The sequence below is a fragment of the Typopeltis vanoorti genome, chromosome 26, assembly GCF_054136105.1.
Source record: "Typopeltis vanoorti isolate ZY-2024b chromosome 26, IOZ_Tvanoo_1.0, whole genome shotgun sequence".
Taxonomy (NCBI): domain Eukaryota; kingdom Metazoa; phylum Arthropoda; class Arachnida; order Uropygi; family Thelyphonidae; genus Typopeltis; species Typopeltis vanoorti.
Genome location: NC_143574.1, coordinates 835,228 through 854,135, shown reverse-complemented (window position 1 = coordinate 854,135; position 18,908 = coordinate 835,228). Strand labels below are relative to the sequence as shown.

General features: G+C 35.6%; 1 protein-coding gene across 2 annotated transcripts in view; it reads right to left on the bottom strand.

Moving 5' to 3' along the window:
• The window catches only part of LOC150092263 (uncharacterized), a 30,508-nt gene extending 16,563 nt beyond the window's left edge, over positions 1–13,945 (bottom strand). The window contains exon 1 of one of the 2 annotated variants that reach the window (XM_090415138.1): positions 13,852–13,945. In XM_090415138.1, the coding sequence (XP_090271264.1) occupies positions 13,852–13,901 (50 nt within the window). In that variant the 5' untranslated portion in view covers positions 13,902–13,945. Of the gene's footprint in view, positions 1–3,545; positions 3,614–13,851 lie in introns of those variants that run through there. The other variant, XM_090415139.1, reaches the window with a different exon arrangement.
• Between the last annotated feature and the right edge of the window lie 4,963 nt (positions 13,946–18,908).

The following is an 18,908-nucleotide window of genomic DNA, read 5'->3' as shown; positions in this document are numbered from 1 at the left end:
CTTTTGTAAATTTATTTAAAGAGCCTCCATAGCTCAGTCCTTATAGACAAAGCCCTTTGGTTGAAAGACCTGGTTTTGATTCCCATCAGTGAGTGAGGAACTTTTATCTAGTCTCTTTCGATGAAAGGTGAGCTAGCCAGTCTCACCCCGAGGTAGGGGTTTTTCCCGTCTGGAAAGTCGGATTTTTCATTCCCCAGAACAGGCAAACCGGCCCCGTGAACACACATTCATCTATAGACATAGGACACACTGGGAGGCATACGGCTAACCACCTTGTGGTTGCAAAGTCCAAGAATAACTCGATACCGTAAAAGGTAGAAGAAATTATAAATTTATTAATATCAAAGTACTACATAGCGTCAACGATTCAGTCCGCTCAGCACACTTCAAGTAAAAAATCCATTTGTTCTTTGATTAATACATATGGTGTTTCAATCTCACCCTCCTGCATCATTCTGTCTACAACCAATTTTTATTTAATTTTTTATTTTTATATCAATTTCATCCATGATAGGCATATTTATACTGAGAGTAGGATAAGGGTTAAAATCTGAAGTGACTCTGGAAACATCGTTCTAGAGAACCAATCTTCTTCAAAGAGTCACTTCAGATCTTCAGTGTGGAATGTGGTCTTACCACCTAGAGTTGGTAAGAGTCTTACGACCTATAGCATGGAGGTTTCACAAACCTCCGTGCCATAGCTGGATTCCAACCCACAGCCTGTACAATGGACAGCAGAGATATTATCAACTCGGTCAATCAGGCTGATAGTTTTACCTCCCTTTGCCTTACCTTTGTTTTATGGCAGTTTACTTTTCTACTGCTTTTCCTAATAGCTGTTATTCTTTAGTACCAATTTTTTTAAAGTGAAATGTGGTCTGATCAAGGTTATATATGCAAAAAATAAGACTGTAATTAGGGTATATGCTGTCCCTAGGCAAGCACTATTTTGCTGCCACTAAATTCATGAAAAATGTGTAAAATTAAAACCAAAAAGTGGTATTTTTATGGCCGAGATACAATTTTGTCTATTTTTTTGTCACTCTACAAACATGATGTTCTTAGGCAATGTCTTAGTTACTCAGTGGGTTACAACGGCCCCTGACTAAAGCATCTTCCTTGTTGCTACTTGACTGCATTTTTTCTACACTCTGTAATCCTATGCTAAATTCTCTTTAGCAGTTTTCCATTGTATTCTCTGAATATCAACTGTTTTGTTCCACCACTGCCTTGATTTATATTTTTCTAGTGGGAAAGCAAAAATAAAAAAAAAAAAAAACAACAACAATGCTGAGGCTAAAACTTAATGGTGGAATATCCTCAAAAATAAATTTTTATAAGGATATTAACATGTGCTAGCCAGCTGGAACTTAAATTCTGGAGCAGAACTGAGATCCTAGAGTAATGGAAATGATGCATTCTTGGAAAGTGTCAGAAATAATAAAAGATTCTGCTCCTCTTTCAACCTGAAAGTATAGCTTCTTACTATTTTGTAAAGTTAGTCAGACAAAAAAAAGATTCCATCAAATAATCCAGTCATCCCACAAGACTGGCATTCCTCCCAAACTGAGTTCTGTAGTTTCATTTTCAAAATACTTTATTCTGTCAATCTAATCATCTTTATATTCTATAGAGTTGTAATCAATTACATCAATCTTGGCTGTGGTTTTGAAAATAATGTTATACAATGAAGGTTTCTACAATAAAACCTCACCTTTTGGTATAAGTACATATCCAAGATATGATTCAAAATAAATAAAACTACAGAGAAAACAAATAAATACACATAGAATGTATGAAAAGGAAGTTTACTTAGATATCGGAAAAACTTCCAGCAGAACACTTGAAGAAAATCTATAAATTTCTTGCGGTTAAAGGAGAGCACTAATTAAAATTTCATAATTTTGGAGACTTCTGAAAGCATTATGTCATAAAATTGAGTTAAGGATGCATTATATCTGTTACTATTAATTAACACTTTTTCTTCCATTAAAAAAAATAGGATCAAACTAGATCCTATTTTTATTAAGAAGTTTAATATTTATCCTGTTTGATCCTATTTTTATTAAGAAGGAAATCTGCTTATTAGTCAAGAAAGCATTTTAGCTGAAGCTGCCAAATTAAGAATGCTATGAGTAGAATTATACATCGACATAATGTTTATGCTTAACTAAAAGTAAACAGTAAAGAATTTTGTTGGGCAAGTAGAATTTCCTGGACTTAGGCTAATTTAAAAAGAATCCAATATTCTCTCCTGAGGTAATTTCCTAAATAAATAAAGTTTTCTAAATGCAGTTATTGCAAAAGTTGCATACTCACAATAATAATATTTGGAAATCCAAAAGCATAAACTATTCATATCAACATTTTATAAAAAAAAAAAAAAAGGCAAATAAAACACTGCACGCAATTGCAAATGGTTGGTACTCACAACCAGCAATTATCATTATTATTATTTTGTGACACCTCCAGGGAGTCTAAAGACTCATTGAGGGAGGGACCTACTCTACAACAAACCGCAACTACACCAACTCCATCTTCTACCCACCACCACCACTAGTATTTTCGCAAATGATCAAAAGCATCCACGTCCATGGCGGGATTCAAACCCGAAGCCTTTTATACTGACCGCTCGGATATACTGACTGCTCGGCCAACAAGGCCAGCAAATGGTAAGGTAAAGTTATTGCGAAGGTAAAATTATAACAAAAGAGAGATTTAATTAAGCAATTGTCACTGAATAATAACTAGTTTAAAAAAAAGTGACTTGCTGTATCAAAACACATTTGTTTACATTTGAACAAAGCCTTTAAAAGGATGGATTAGAAAGAGATGCTTCTTCAGGTAGCATTCTACACTTTTCATTTGAAATTCTACCACATCTAAAGTAACATTTTCAGAATTGCTTTTCTTCTCATTATTAGCATTATTTATTTACACAATACACAGAGTTTATGTTTTATTATTATTATTTATTTATTTATTTATATTATATATTTATTATCATTATCTACTGCCTACCACTATTTGTATTTTTTTTGTCGGTAAATTGCGAGTCTTCTCTTCGCCGATTTGTCTGTATGCTGAATGAAAAACCTCAGTATGCAGGAGAAACAAACCCTATCTCTGTATAAGATGAGCTAATTTACCTTCAATTGAAAATTATCATATTTTCCTCTCGTCACGACGATAATCGAACCCAGATCTTTTTTAATCGCGCTTATTATTTATTTTTTCGCCAACCCACACAAGAGAGGCAAAAACAAGGAGTACATTTCTCCTAAGAGAGTTTACCTCATCGAGAAATACTGCTCAGAGAAATAAACGTCTACTCATTTTCGTGTCCCTTCGGGATTGTCTCACATCTAGCGATGAAATTCTTTCATTTATTATTAAATCTAACGTCACACTTCCAATACAACTTCCTCTTTCTGTTATGCATCCCGAATAGTTTCTTCGACATTCTATAGTTGAAAACAATAACGAATATTTCGTTTATAGCGAACTAAGAGCAAATAATTAGTTAAAGCTTATTAGAGATGTACCTCAACATGATAGTCAAATCATCTTTCGTACTACATAACATACAAACAAAAATAATGACAACAGGGAGGGTATGAATCTACCGCTGTTAGAGTTTCTCCATGAAGATATCTTAATAAAAATAATAACAGCAAACAGCTCAACTGCGCATTCCACATCCAGTGTAGTGCAGATTATTATAGAATTGAAAACACACAAATAACGTGAAATTCTTTCTTATCGTTGCTACATTATGGAATGGTTTTTATATACATTGATTAATGAGTTAAAGTGGCTCGTTGTTTCGTGCATTATTATTTTTTGCAAGTAGTCCAATTTTATTATAACCTTACGATCAGTTGCGGATTAAGCCGGCTGGCGACCTCTGGCGGTAAAATTTACGGAGTCCCTAAAAAAAAAAAGGTTTATATTATTATTATTATTATTATTATTATTATTATTATGTCGGAGTCCAAGGACTCATTGTAGGAGGGCATACTACTCTACTTCGATAAATACATCTCATCCTCTTCACTACTACTTAATTCACCAACTACGATACTACTACTACCATAAACGCCATCTATCGCCCAATCATCACAACTAGAGTATTTTTTGCCTGTAAATTGTGTGTGTTCGGAAGGCCGATTTGAAACTCTGGTTTTGCATCTCGCGTACAGACAAATCATTTGTCTGTACGCGAGATTATTTTCTGATATGTTACAATATTGAGATTCCCATACTTGTTCCCATTCATGTTGAAAATTTCTGGAATAAACTACGTAGACACAGGAATGAATAACTAAATTAAGTATTTAACAACTTGACGTTCGCTAGAATTATGAAACATTTTTAAGATAATACACTCAATGGATACCAGAAGTACAATGGCTTCCAGAACAGTCATGTACATGAAAGGCGACAGTGGCGCTCCCTATGGTGATGTAACATACTTATTGCTGATGGAAGGATAGGGCAGTGTGCAAAATTTATGAATAATTACACCATCATTTCTGAGCAGTTCAACGGGATTTGTAACACGAGTCGCTTCTAGAAACAGTCTCTATGATCTAAACCGGGGAGCTGTGTAGTAATTTAGTAGCTTTGTTTTTTTCCCACCTAATGAAATGGTCTTCATCTAAGGCATGTTGGGCTGGTCCACTTTTGGACCATGAAAAAAAAATCGCAAAAATATATTCGGTAAAGGCACTTGTGAAGAAATGCAAACTGGTTTATAGTTCAATGCTTGCATTTTACTACCACCCTTATCAAAAGGCACATTTTTGGCTTCTTTCCAAACCTTAGGAACGCTTCTATTTGCAAGCCTTTCAATGATCAATGAGTTCTGAAGTAGATTCCTTTAAAAATACACCGTGAAATATCGTATAACACGACCACTTTGTTATATACAGCATACAGGGTACTTAGTAATCTAAAACCCTTCAATTTATTTACTTCCCATTCCCGACACTCTCTTCTCTACATCTAGAGTAAAATATAAAATATGTTTAATAGCAGTATCGTTAGTACTCCAATTTCGAGCATCTATGACTAGTTTTAAATTGAATAATGTCAATTCTCTACTTTTTATTCGATAGAGATACTCATCTGGACATGTGGTCTACTAAATTCGAAGCATTATAACCAATCAACACAGGCATATCTTCACTAGTTGGAGGATATGCCAACTAAACTTTTAGATAACTCATCACCCAGTGAAATACACTCCCACCACATTCTTATTGAAAGCCTGAAGTAGCTATTGACATGTATGATCTCCAGCGCAAGCATTCTTGTTGTTCTTTTCCCTTTCTTTTCACATACAGCACAGATGACACCTTCAAGAGCAACTCAAATGTCCTGATTTCAAAATTTCTCCTTTTATAGGGTATAGCAAAGTATCCCAGGGGCCAAGATCCAGGGGCCAAGATCAAGAGGCCAAGGTCTCCAGATCCAGTTTTGGATATTTAAAAGTCATGGTGTATACACCGTTTACTCTTAAGGCAACAAAGGTCGATCTGTTATTTTTAACGTGACATCAGCAGGCAATCTCAACTGGAAAATATACCTTGGACAATTTTTCGATCACAAGGATGAATAATCTTCCCCATGATCACAGCATGTGATCATGGGAAAGATTTGATATCTAATATCAGGCCAGACCTTGAATTTTCATTGTTTTATCTGCTCTGGCTTAAAAATCTCCTTGCTACACTTAGTTGCATTCATCAGAATTAGAGAGCTGTCTCTACAGCTCTCTAATTCTGATAACTCTAACTTCACTACTTATCTCAAATGTTTAATCTTTCGCAGTCCAAATATCCGAAGAGTGAGGTTATCCTCCTTGGGGCTTCAACATTAACAACCAAAATAGCTTTCCTTCCAATTCTGCTGATCAAGCTCGTATTGACAGAAATATTTACTGTGAGCAACATCTACGAGAATCTAACATAATCCTTACAAGATAATACAAATTCTAATTGTAATATTCTAATTCTAATTCTAATTGTAATAATACATAATTCTAAGTGGATTGAAGTCTCTTCCTCCCTTTCATCTATAATCATTGTCCAATCCTTGGTTATCCAAAAAGTATGTTGAGGAAGTTCAAGAACAAAATTCATCATATGAAAAGTATCTCGAAATCAAAACTCCAGCTGATTTTGGAAGAGCCACATACAGAAAACTCCTCTTGTTCAGATAGCAGTTGGGCCTTGCGGTTGTTCACTAGAATGCCGCTTCTCCACTCATTCATCTTGATGGTACGATCAAAGAATTACCAAAATATAAACAATTCACTAGCATTTCTTTTCCCCTTAGTTGGTAAAAATTACCTTCCACATTACCAGTAGCAGATCACTTCATGTATCATTTAGTCTTTCATCAGAAAGAAATTAAAAGAATGCCGAATAGCTGGGCCACAAATGGATTATTTAGTTCCTGATGGAATCCCTCTCATTCTGCTAAAAACTGCTCCGCAATTAACTTCATCCTTATGTCATTTTCAATCTTCCTGCATATAAAGAAGCGGCATTCGAATTGGATTAGAGGCCTACACAGCAAATTATTTGTTCATCTTTTGTCTATCTTTTGTCATTGGATCGGTAACATCCTCTTTGTATATGAAGTATCCTAGTCAATGGCTTCCCATGGTTCAATTTATTTTTCCACCAATGATAGAGTGCCTCAGGACATTCTACTTTCATTCACTCCCTTCTTCCTGTATACAAAGTCTTCTCAGTGACTTCGAATCCTATTCAAGCATTACCGATGATATTACATTTCACTTTTCTTCTTTATATACCAAGCATTGTAGTACACAGTCATTGCAGTGCATGCCTTAAACTCTGATCTTACTACCTTCAGTGGAGTGAGGATAACCTTATGAGCTTATAGTTCTGTTTTATCTCTCACAAGAAATATCTTACTCCACTCCCACCTTACTCTTGATAATACTCAGATCTAGAAATACTCAAATCAGATCTAAATTTCTCTTCTTGGGCTGACTTGTACCTCTAACCAGCTCTGGCACACATAAATCTAAACCAAAGCTTTTCAGCCTCTGAAAAACTAATTGCATTTATTGTCCTAGACATTTTTTCTCACCTGCACAAACTCTGACATTCTTTAAATTTGAAATCTGTCATACTACTCACACATTCCGGGTGGTGGCACTAAACCTCTCTAAGAATCTTGATATATATCCAGAAGAGGACAATTTGAATAGTTTCAGTGATCTCTTTCTCTCTCTCTCTCTCACGCACAAATTCACCCTCAATTATCACTTATAAATGTACTTCTATAAGAATTTCTTGGGAAAATGTTCTGTTTAAAACACAAAGTCCTTAACATCCATTTTTGCAACTTTCTGAATCTGGATTTGAAATTCGAAATAATAATAATAATAATAATAATAAAGGAGCCAAAACTTCGAAAATCGTACAAAGGGTAAAAACATACATGCCATTTTTCTTCTTGCTCTTTTAAAATTTTTCTCTCTTTTGACAGCAATCAAATTTGGTATTAACTTGTTTCTGATATTAGTTCAAGTCATTTGAGAAATTCTTACGCTCCTTAAAGCTTTGTAAGTGTCCATAGAATATCATTAAGCTAAGAAGATTACATAGGAGGGTGGAAGAAAATGCTACAAACACTAATTCATTCAACTTATTTCAATTACTTTTTTTTCTTTAATAGTTTTATCCACTTCATCTAGGAAATAAAAAGTTACGTCATAACTTTTTTTATTTCCTAGATGAAGACAAAGTAAATCGAATTCCAAGGAAACAGGAAGTCGACTAGAATTTAGAAGAAACTGCTCAGTAGGCATTTTGTTTTGACTAGTGAAATGCAAATATCCTTCGGAAATTCGAACAACATAATATCAGCGAAACAACAATACCAATAATAGAAATGTTAGTAAAGTAGGCTTTTCAATTGTAAACAACCTGGCTTGATTCATTATTTATTTTTTGTATGCAATTATATCATCTCTATTGATCACATGCTCAGTTTCACCATCCTTCAAGATTATTCTTCTACAATAATTTCCGCAGAGCCACCTTTGTTTCATATTCTCATTTTTTACTGTTTTAATATACTACCACTATCTTATCTACATCTTTATATAAAAAAGATAATAAATCCGCTAACATCTTTCATTCCCTAAAAAGAGTAGGTGAAGCCGTTTAGTCCTAGCTAACTTTTCTGACTGGCAAACCAATCCTAACCCTTAACAGTCACTAATAGGTAGCCTCACGCTATCAGTTATTTATCACAGGCATTCGTGAAGGGAAATATGACAGATAACTACCGCCATCTAGTGTTCCCTAACATTAATACTATATATTATTGTCTACAATAGTGTGAGTTCTGTGGTTGATATTATTGAGCAGCAGAATTAAAAATCGAACATGCCTATCCACAGATCGACGATTTCTGGAAAAAAAAAAGGCCTAGAAAAAGTTGTAGTCAGTGATGAGAATGAGCTTATAATGATCTTCTGCTGGTCTTGCGTTAGGGAATCGAACTGCGTTTCGAAGGGGTTGACACGTACAACCCCTTCGAAACGCAGTTCGATTATCTTAATATACCTCATAAAAATGCTATTAATCTTTCTCTTGTTACCTTTTTATAACTGCTTTTTTCTCCCTCTGCATTTCCTATTTTCCCATTCATCCATTTCATCTTAAATCTGTTTATCCTCCCCACTCTAGTCATGCAACTAAAAATTTCTATTAACGACTATGCTTCTCGGAAAGAAATCAGCGGGCACCATAATGTAAGGAACAAACGACCATGACACCCACCTTAATAACATGAAGGACCTCCTTTCGCTGCAGCAATCCAATGGCAGATACTTGCCACAAGCATACGATAGCAATCAATGGGAATTCTGGACCATTCTTCCTGTACGCATGAAGTACTGGACTGTTGTGGGCGGACGTCCCTTGACCTCACCCGACGCTCCAGTTCAACCTACGAATGTTCAATAGGATTGAGATCAGAGCTCTATGGAGGTCTGTGATTTGGTCATATTGCTGTAACCAGTGATTTGTGAACATGACGTTCATGTTCACAAACCACTGACCCCCAGCAACATGGGGGTTGCTGATAATGGTCAGTTCCATAGAAACGTCACAAAGTAGGAAGCATCGCATTGTCCTGAATGTTCATATACCCGAGTTCAATGTTTGTGGCACCAAAAACATTGAAGAAACAGAGATCCGAGGCCAAACCAGGAAAAACAGGACCATAACATCACACCGCCACCTCCGACTTTCATAGTTGAGGTTACACACTCTGGTAAGAGAAGTTCACAGGGCATCCGCCACACCCACAGCAGTCTATCTATTCAGTAGAGGATGCAGGTGATTTGTAGCTCCGTAACACACTCTCCAAGCTTTCAAGTCCCACTGTATTCGAACTTTGCACCACTGTAGATGGCACTGCATGTTGGTCTGGGTAATGTGGGGCTGGCATATTGCGAGCCTGCAATGGAAACATATGTTCTGAGCCTCGGTTCTGTTTTTGTGCATATTCGTGCTCTAGTCGATGCCCGGAACCCCTTATGTAAGGTGTCGGCCGATGAATGGCTGTTTTTACATATTATCCTTTGTAGTACCATACGGTCACGTTCGTCGAGTGTGGTGGACAACCCATCAGTTGACTCCCTGTGCTTCCATTTCAGTATGGCATCACTAATTGTTGTCCTGGGATGACAAAATTTGTTAACAATATCTTGAACAGTTAGGCCTGCAACGTGGCATCCTATCACAACGCCTATTTCAAACTCCGTCAGTCCTTCTTGCAGCCATTTCACCATGACATTTGCATTGACTTGGGAACATTTATATTCCCTTAAATTATAAACAAGTGACTTGTTACATGGCACGATGCATCTTTCCCATGGGGGTGTCCATTGACTTCTTTCCGAGCAGTGTATTTCCTAGTTCGGTTTTCATCCCCCCTGCATTCTTTCTAAGATACGTGTTCGTCAAGAATTCCAAAAGGACATTTTTCAAACTATAAACTTACTTTCTTGTACCTAATCTATATCATAAGAAGATTACAAGTATGGTAATCACACTGAGAGTTTTCACCTATAACGTCTTGCTTTGTACTTGCTAAATTAATTTGAATTTTGGCCATAATGCTTCTTGTAATAAGAGTAATCATTGACTTACTACAGTACTGCTGTGACTCATGAAAACCTGAATATTGTTAGTAATCATAATATCCCCTTATCCATTATTACTTTTCTCAGTCTCTATTTCCACTTTTCAGTGACATGAAAAGCAACTTCGAGAATCGAACTCTAGTCTTGCCAACCTGAGTTTATCATCGTTACCGACTAAGCTACAGGCTTAAAAACCAAACCAACTGAAAGCTAATCTAATAATTCGAAGGAAACAGCACATCTGCTATAGCTGGTCGATTTTGTTCGTGACAAGAAAGATCTAATAGCATTCAACTGCTCTTATATAGTCTAAGAAAATGGTCTGTGTTTGCCCAGTTGCACATGTGGTCGTTATAAATTTCTTAGACTTTTACAGTTTTAATATTTATCTTGGTTGGACGTGCAACGAATATTTCTGGAAATGTTAACAATGCATCTGGCTACTATAACACTTAATCTAACGTATTAGTCTCAAGCTGTGTTTGCCAGCTTGAAAAATCCAGAAAGCGGTTAGACAGACCATAATTGATGGAATGAGACAGAATAGTTAATACGGTTTTGGCAATCCCTTCAACGAACTATCTCAGTCAGGAGTTTAGGACTGTAATAGAGGTATCGGACTGCACTGGAACTCCATGAAGAAGAAGTTGCTGCATATACTGATCAAACATCACCATGATTAGATCGCTTGGACCACACCAAGACACACTTATTAATGATTTCACTTGTTTTGTGAGGGTGGTGCCTGGATTATTCTTCTAGTTTGCACCAGGACCTGTTTATTTATTTATTTTTTTAATATTCCAGGGGGGGGGGGAGAAGGAAGTGAAAAAATGACTATATTTTGATATTCTAGTCAATGGCTATACCATGGAAAAGACGTAGATGAGTATAACCACGTGATAGTACTCTGCAAGGACAACAATTTCAGGCGATGATATAGTTTGAGGAAATGGGAGAATCAAAGTGACGCATACAGTACAGAGATGCATTTCAAATCCTGTAGCACATCTTGGGGATAGGCTAAGAGCATTAGTTGGAGGAAAGATCAGCACAATAGACCAAAATACCTTTGTATGCAAATTTAGTAGGAATTTTATTCTGGAGAGTGACATCCGTAGCAATTGTAGAATTAGTACGTATGTGACTTTTGAAGAATCTAAGCATTGCAACAAAGGTTTAGATTCTTCAAGGAAATTTAGATTCTCTTAAATGCAAGCTGAAGTACTGAGAGGTGATTTTGCTAAATGTGAAGCAAGCTTCGCTTTCCAACAATAATAATAAAATAAATCTTTCCATACAACATAATGGATTATGGAACAATTCCAAAATATTGGTTTGTGTCAATAATGCATGAAGTTTTGCTTATCTGTTTATATACATTCAACAGGAACCATAAGTTAGGATATATGTATATATGTTTAAATTAATTTATGCTCCAAATTATGTAGACAAACAGAGAAATTAATTTTTGTTTACTTGTTTATTTAAACAGAATATTTGAATTTAACTTAATTAACTTTTTGCCGCAAGGTGGAGGTTTGAGATAACAATTTCCGGTGTGGAATCCGAGACGAAGCAATGCCAACAAAGAAAATCGTTCGCATGCCTTGGAAATAAGAATTGTCATGGTAGCGAGCGTAAACATAACACCTGAAGAAAGCTTTTTTTCCCTTTTATTTTCTTTCTTTCTTTTTTTTTATTTATTTATTTTTTACGCACATTTCAAGAATGGATTCAAAAATGCTTAATGTTACTTTGTTATTTTACAATTTATGCTGTTAGGCTAACCATCCTCTAGAAAATCTGTAGACCTCCCGTTTGACTATGAGAAAACCATAAGCTATTTTTGGACCCAAACTCTAGAAAATAAATGACATTAAAAAAAAAATATATCCAAGAAAACATGTAAATTTGCGAACATCACACACACACACACACACACAGAAGTCATTATTATTGGCTTGACACACACACACACACACACACACACACACACACACACACACACACACACACACACACACACACACACACACACACACACACACACACACACACACACACACACAGCAATTTCGTAACTGAAATCCTTTTTTAATGAATAAAACTGACATGTGTTCATTAGCAGCGTTTATGAAGTAGATTTTTCACCCATAATTAGTGACACGTCATCTGCAGATAATTAAATCCCCAGTTAATAACAAATACCCAAAATAAAACGCATTAAATGTTAAAAATTACAAACTATTACACACAGACCATTTTGGAATTGATAACGAACGTTGCACTCCTTCGTTGGGAAGGTTGACCGCTAGGATCGATCAAAGGTAGATTATTAAAAATTTAAAAGAAAGCTGCAACTCCCACTGTAGCAAATGGCTGCTAAGAGAATTTCTGGAACTCCTATACTGAGGCTTAGAATGTATGCCGCTTCATACTCAGCACAACACCACCAACCACTACAGTAAGCCAATATTAATGACTTCTCTGAAACGTATGCAACATTCTCATGAAAGTCGTTATGCTTGCTGTGGATACGCTGAAAAGTAATTTCAGAAATCCAATTATTTTGTGGAATAATGAAGACGTATTTTGCAGTCATTTACTATGGAAAATGTCATAACTAGTTTGACTACTTTGGACAGTGCAGCGAGGTAGAGGCTTCCAGGCAGATAGATGATTATTGAGTAAAATCAATTTTTAAACTTTCTTTTCCTTTACCTGTATAAATCGATTGACGAGCGGTGGAAGAGTTACCAAGTTCGCGATGTCAGCGAAAGTGTCATACGCATGTACAGAAAAAAAGATTAACTGACAAACAAGAGTGTATATTTATTATTTGTAATATGCTTTTCCTGTTGAAAGATTTCAACTATTAATGATACAACTGTGTACAGACAACTCTTATTATGAAAACATCGATACTCAGCTTGTGATTTAAATTTTGCATAACTAAAACATTATCTAAAATAGCAACATTCTTGAAAATTGCAAATTAAAGACAATTGTCATGATTGTGTAGATCCTTTGCTGTTCTTAAAGGCCTCCTCGTGCGAAGGACATGTGCTAACCTCAGATAAACTCAAAGCTTACAATAATAAGAGATCGGACGGATTGTGGCACCTCGAATAAAGCAAATAAGGCAAAAATAACGTGCATTTTCAGATAAATAATAAAAAAAATTAATTAAAATACAAAATAAATATCATCTGTGGGAAATTGAAATGAAGATTATCGTAAAAAAAAAGCTTCATAAAAATAGAGCAAAGTCTGGATCCGACACTGTATCAAAGACAATAGACCACGTGATCTTTTAAATACAAGGAAAAAGCTTGCAATCAATATAACGTTGCACATTGTTTATTGTTGATATTACCGCAAGTCTTTTCATGTATTTCCATAGCAAGTATGGGCAGTGCAATCACATAAACTATCTAGCTAGACGGTTTCTGACAAGCTTCACCGCTATTAAGAATGTAAATAATAAAACATATTCGTACCTGTGATAATTGTAAGACATAATAAGTAAGACTAGGAATTACTACACAGCTTACTTCAATCTCCGCTAGGAAATACCAATCATGTACAAAAAACACTTATTCAGAAATCAGAAAAACATTTCTTTTTTATTTTCATTGTTGACTCACCTGTTCTCGTCGGTTGCGTTCGTTACAGTTGTCATGGTAACATTAAACATGATGAAGTTATTTTTCAAACACAGTCTGGTTCGTAATAAGAATACATTGCAAGCGTGGTGTGACTTAGGTGAGGAAGCATCCGAAGGATAAAATGACTCGCGCCTTTACACACGTGTATAGAGGCGACCCAGGTAATGTGCTCCGTACACGCAACTAGCTCGTCGATTATCCTTCGAAGCATAATCGCTTCTCTAAACTCATGGGAATTTGAATAGTGGCGCCATCTAGTGTCACTCAGTGATCAATCACAATTATGAACTCACGTTTCTTTGTGTACTCATTGACATATTTATCTCATTTCATTACTCGGAAAGACATTCCCTGGGGATGTCAACAAATATTTTAATTCTGATATTAGTTTTTCTTTATGGCCTTTCGGTTGCTCCATAGCGCTGGAGTATGTACTGAAAATTCAATAACCCTTCATGCATGGGATTACCCGAAAAATAACCGATAATTATCAGAAAAATAATTTGCAGTTTTATTTATTTAAATTTTGTGGAGACTACTAATACTCTTCTGGAGTGGAAAGAGCTTCCATAGCTCAGTCTATGGAATATGGAATTTATATTCAGTGTAAGGGATTGCTTCAAATCTGTATAAATTAGAGTAGGGTTTCCCAAACTGTGTTCCGCGAGAAGTTCTCCTGGAATTTGTCATTTTAGTTTTCTAAGCATTTTTCATGAATAAATATTTTATAGTGGAAATTATTCTGAGGAGAATAATATTCGTGAATATGTTGAAAAGCTCAGATCCAAAATCCCGTGTATCGTTAATTTGCACACATCGAAACCGTTCAACATTTGGGAAAGGAAATACTGCTGTTTATGACCAGTCATAAATATTGCCTGCAAGCCGATTACAACAATGGGCGGCGTATCCTCTGTTCTCAAAACTGAAAGCAATAATATCTGTATTGCAAATGTTAGTGACCAATCAGCAAGAAGTATGAAGAAAATTTTTCCACTGAAATTGAAGATCAAGGTAGTCTGTATCCGTTTCTCTAATCTAGTAATACTGAATACTTTCTTCGCAAGTTCGTATTGTTGGGTGAAAGTTTCGAAACCGTGGTGCCATGATTTTTTAAAAGAAATAGGCCTCCAGATTTAAATTTTAGTATGAACAAGAGACAAGGGACTTTGTTTAATTTTAGTATTAAGAAATCTCTTATGGAAGGCGTTTGTGACGCAACAGATAGTGAGTCATCCACCACCAGCCCACAAAGCGATCTCCAGGATGTACAAAAGAAGGGGAAAACTACCAGCACACAGGAGAAAAAGTCTGCATTCACTCGTAAGTACTTATAATAATATTATACATTTTTGGTGATCAGAATGGGATATGTCAATGAAATTCAGCACAAATTAATTTAATGATGTTTATTGATGTTTAATTAATTATTAACGCTGAATTAAACAATCATCTGAAATGGTTACGTATGATACTAACATGCTATTTTCAGATTTTTAAAAAAAACTTTGTTGCTCATTATAGGTTGAACACTTATAGTATCGCATATTGTGAATGAGCAAAGAGTTGGATAAAGCTGATATGGAGTCCATGAGGAAAATGTACAATACACCACAGAATTCCCAGAAAAGTTTATTATCCGTGCAGATGTAACAAGGCCGACAAAAAGTCAGTAGGTTTTTAGAAGGTAACTCAAGAAACGTTCACATCCATGATGCAGCATGGCCATGAACATTCTGGGAAAGGGAATTATTATGAATAGTAGAACCTGCAAGTTATACCAAGTTCAGTCTTTGAATTAACCCATATGAGTGGATTCATAATCATCGGGTTATTTGTAACCCCTTTGTTTCAGACAAAAATAAGACGTCGTTGTTTAGAATTACGGTGGAAACAACTAAGTCTATTATACGGAGTGTTATGCATGTGAACTGCGTGTGTTTTTCTGGTTGGACTTTGTCTTGAGAGATGAAAAACCTAAGTTTCCAGGAACAAAAAAACAAACAAACTTTCACTTCCGTATGGGATACGTGAGCACGTCATAAGTTGAAAAACCCTTATAAGGATTTCCCTCATCCTAGGCAACGAGATTCGAATTTAGTCTTTCCATACGAAGAGAATCGTCGCAAAATCAGAAACTGAAACGGTATTAAACAACGTCATCAAACTGTTGAAGAATGAGAGAAGAAAAAAGAAAAAAAAGACCCTATTGGCAGATGATTCTGGTTTGTACTCTTGTGTTAACTAGAATCATCTGACCAGTGAATATGGTATGCAACCCACTGCATAAAGTAACAGACATTATATTCATTTTAATCAATGTACACCCTGTGTCCAAAATGAAACCGAACTTTTTGAAAATACAAGAAACTAGTGGCGCCACCTGTTGTATCTTTTTGTTGTCGAAAGCGGCAACCATCCTTAGTGTTGTTTCAACTGTTTATGACATTTGTTTCATTAGAAGCCGAGTTATAGTGCCAAGAGGGAGGTGTTTTGACGAACGGTCGGAAAATCAGTTTCAAACAGAGAGCTGCAATTGACTTTTGTGTTAAATTTGGTAAAAGTTTTACAGAAACGCATCAAATGCTTCAAACATACGGTGATGAATGCTTATCCCGTACTCAAGTTTACGATTGGTTTAAGCGATTTAAAAGTGGTCGTGAGACATTTGAGGACGACGAAAAGCCGGGCCGTCCAAAAACTGGACTGAGCGAAGTTAACATCCAAAAAAGTGCGTGATTTCATCAAATAAAACCCGAAATCGTCTGTGAGATTGATTGAAGATGAAGTGGGGATTCCAAAATCAACATTTTGACCGAGAGTTTGGGCCTTCGTAAATTGAATTTGCGATTTGTTCCCCACAAGTTGACCGAAGACCAAAAAATATATCGAATTGAACACTGCAAGGACCTCATTAAAACCGTTCGTAAGGACTCAGACTTCCTTGAAACGACCGTTACTGGTGACGAAACGTGGTGTTTTGAGTATGAGTCCGAAGCAAAGCGCCAGAATGCTGAGTGGAGACCACCAAAAGAGGGGAATCAGAAAAAAAAAAGGAAAAAGTCGCTTGGAGAAGTCGAAAGTGAAGACAATGCTGATTTGTTTCTACGATTCCAAGACATTATCCACAAAGAATTCGGTCCGCCTGGCCAAACGCTCGAAGTTTTGAAGCGATTAATAGCGAGAATTCGTCGCGTACGGCATGAATATCATGACGACCGACCGTTCGTCAAAACACAGTCACTCTTGGCACCATACCTCGGCTTGTAATGAAACAAATGCCATAAACCAGTGTTTCTCGAACTTCAGATATCCGTGTACCCCTTCTTAAATTTTCATTATTACCAAGTACTCCCTAATTAATTAATTAAAAAAAATAAATTCACTCATTAATTAAAAATAAATAAATCGATTAATTAAAAAATAATAAATTAATTTAAAATATTAATTAAAATTAAATATCTATTTTATTTGAATTTGTATGTTCATGTAAACAAAAAATATGATTTATTTTTAAATTTTGGTTGTCTAGAGATGTCAGACGACACACTCTTATCAATTTCATTTGATCCAGATGCAATATCAACGTTTTTTTGTTGCTTACAGCTACTTGTATTTGCTATATTGCTCTCTTTTGGGGGTTTTACAAATCCAATCTTGAACCAATGATCCATACGTAAGAATTTGAAAGCTAAAAAAATACTGTATTTATTCGAATATAACTCTTAACTTTTTTCCTAAAATTAAAGCTAATTTTAGGAAAAAAGTCGCACCAAACTGAAAATGGTGCGACTTACCAAGAAACTCCTATTCATTATCACTACTTTTGGCATCGAGGACAGTTTCTTTGTGTGCATCGTCAAAGTTATCTTCCCAAATAGCGTCATCTTCTTTCCCATTATTTCAAGCAAAAATTACCAGTAATTTACAAGACTCGAGATATGTAGAGCAGCGAAGAACTGCATATGATTGGTGCGGTATTAACAAAAGATCGTGCGAACCAAAGACAAATTAGCATTTCAACAGTTGAGTTGAAATGCTAATTCCCTTCAACCGAATTCCATAATATCTGAAACACATTCACTATATATTTCTTAGTTTTAACAGGTTAACGACGGAGGTGGTGTCAAGCAGAACCATATGTTCCACCAGCAACATATGGTTTTGCTTGGTCTATACAGCAGTTTCTGTTGGAGAGGGGATATGATTCATTAGTTAGTGCCATTTTATCCCGGTTGTCTCTAATTGCACTGTTTGTTGAAAAATATGACTCCTTTAATTATGCATAGCCGAAAAATTGACACGTACCCCCTAACGAACTTTCGCGTACCCCCGGGGGTACGCGTGCCATACTTTGAGAAACTGTCATAAACAGTTGATACAACACTAATGAAGGTTGCCGCTTCCGACAACAAAAAGATACAACAGGTGGCGCCACTAGTTTTTTCTTATTTTCGAAAAGTTCGGTTTCTTTTTGGACAGAGGGTGTACATTATATTTTATGTAATATTTTATTTAAAATATTTTTATAATTAACTTTATAATTAAAATTAATATTTTTACTTAACATAAAACTTTAACTATGCCCCACTCCACTTTCCTTTTATTATCTGTTACACCAAATGGGCTGTTATAAACCCGATTCTTAAAACCTAAGTTTTATAAGAATCGGGTTTATACATCTAATTCTGATAATAATATGAAAGTTAATCTTATCTTTATAGTTTTCTATGTGTGTTAGTGCGTGTGTTCTGCCTCCCGTTCGCCTGTTTTATATGCGAACCTATCATCTCTGTATGAAACTGGCTGACCTCACCTTCAATTGCAAAGTCTCCTTGTAGTCCTAGGATTTAAATCTAGTTTCTTTAACTAGTGGTTGTCCCAACTATAATTTATGCTACGTACAAGCTACTTTAACTTTATTTAATTACGAAAGAGTTTTAAAATTTAATTTATAGTTAAACTACAAGTAAAGGAAGCTATTTATACGACGGATGAGGCTGGTGAGGTATCCATGAAGAAAATGTGCAATTTAA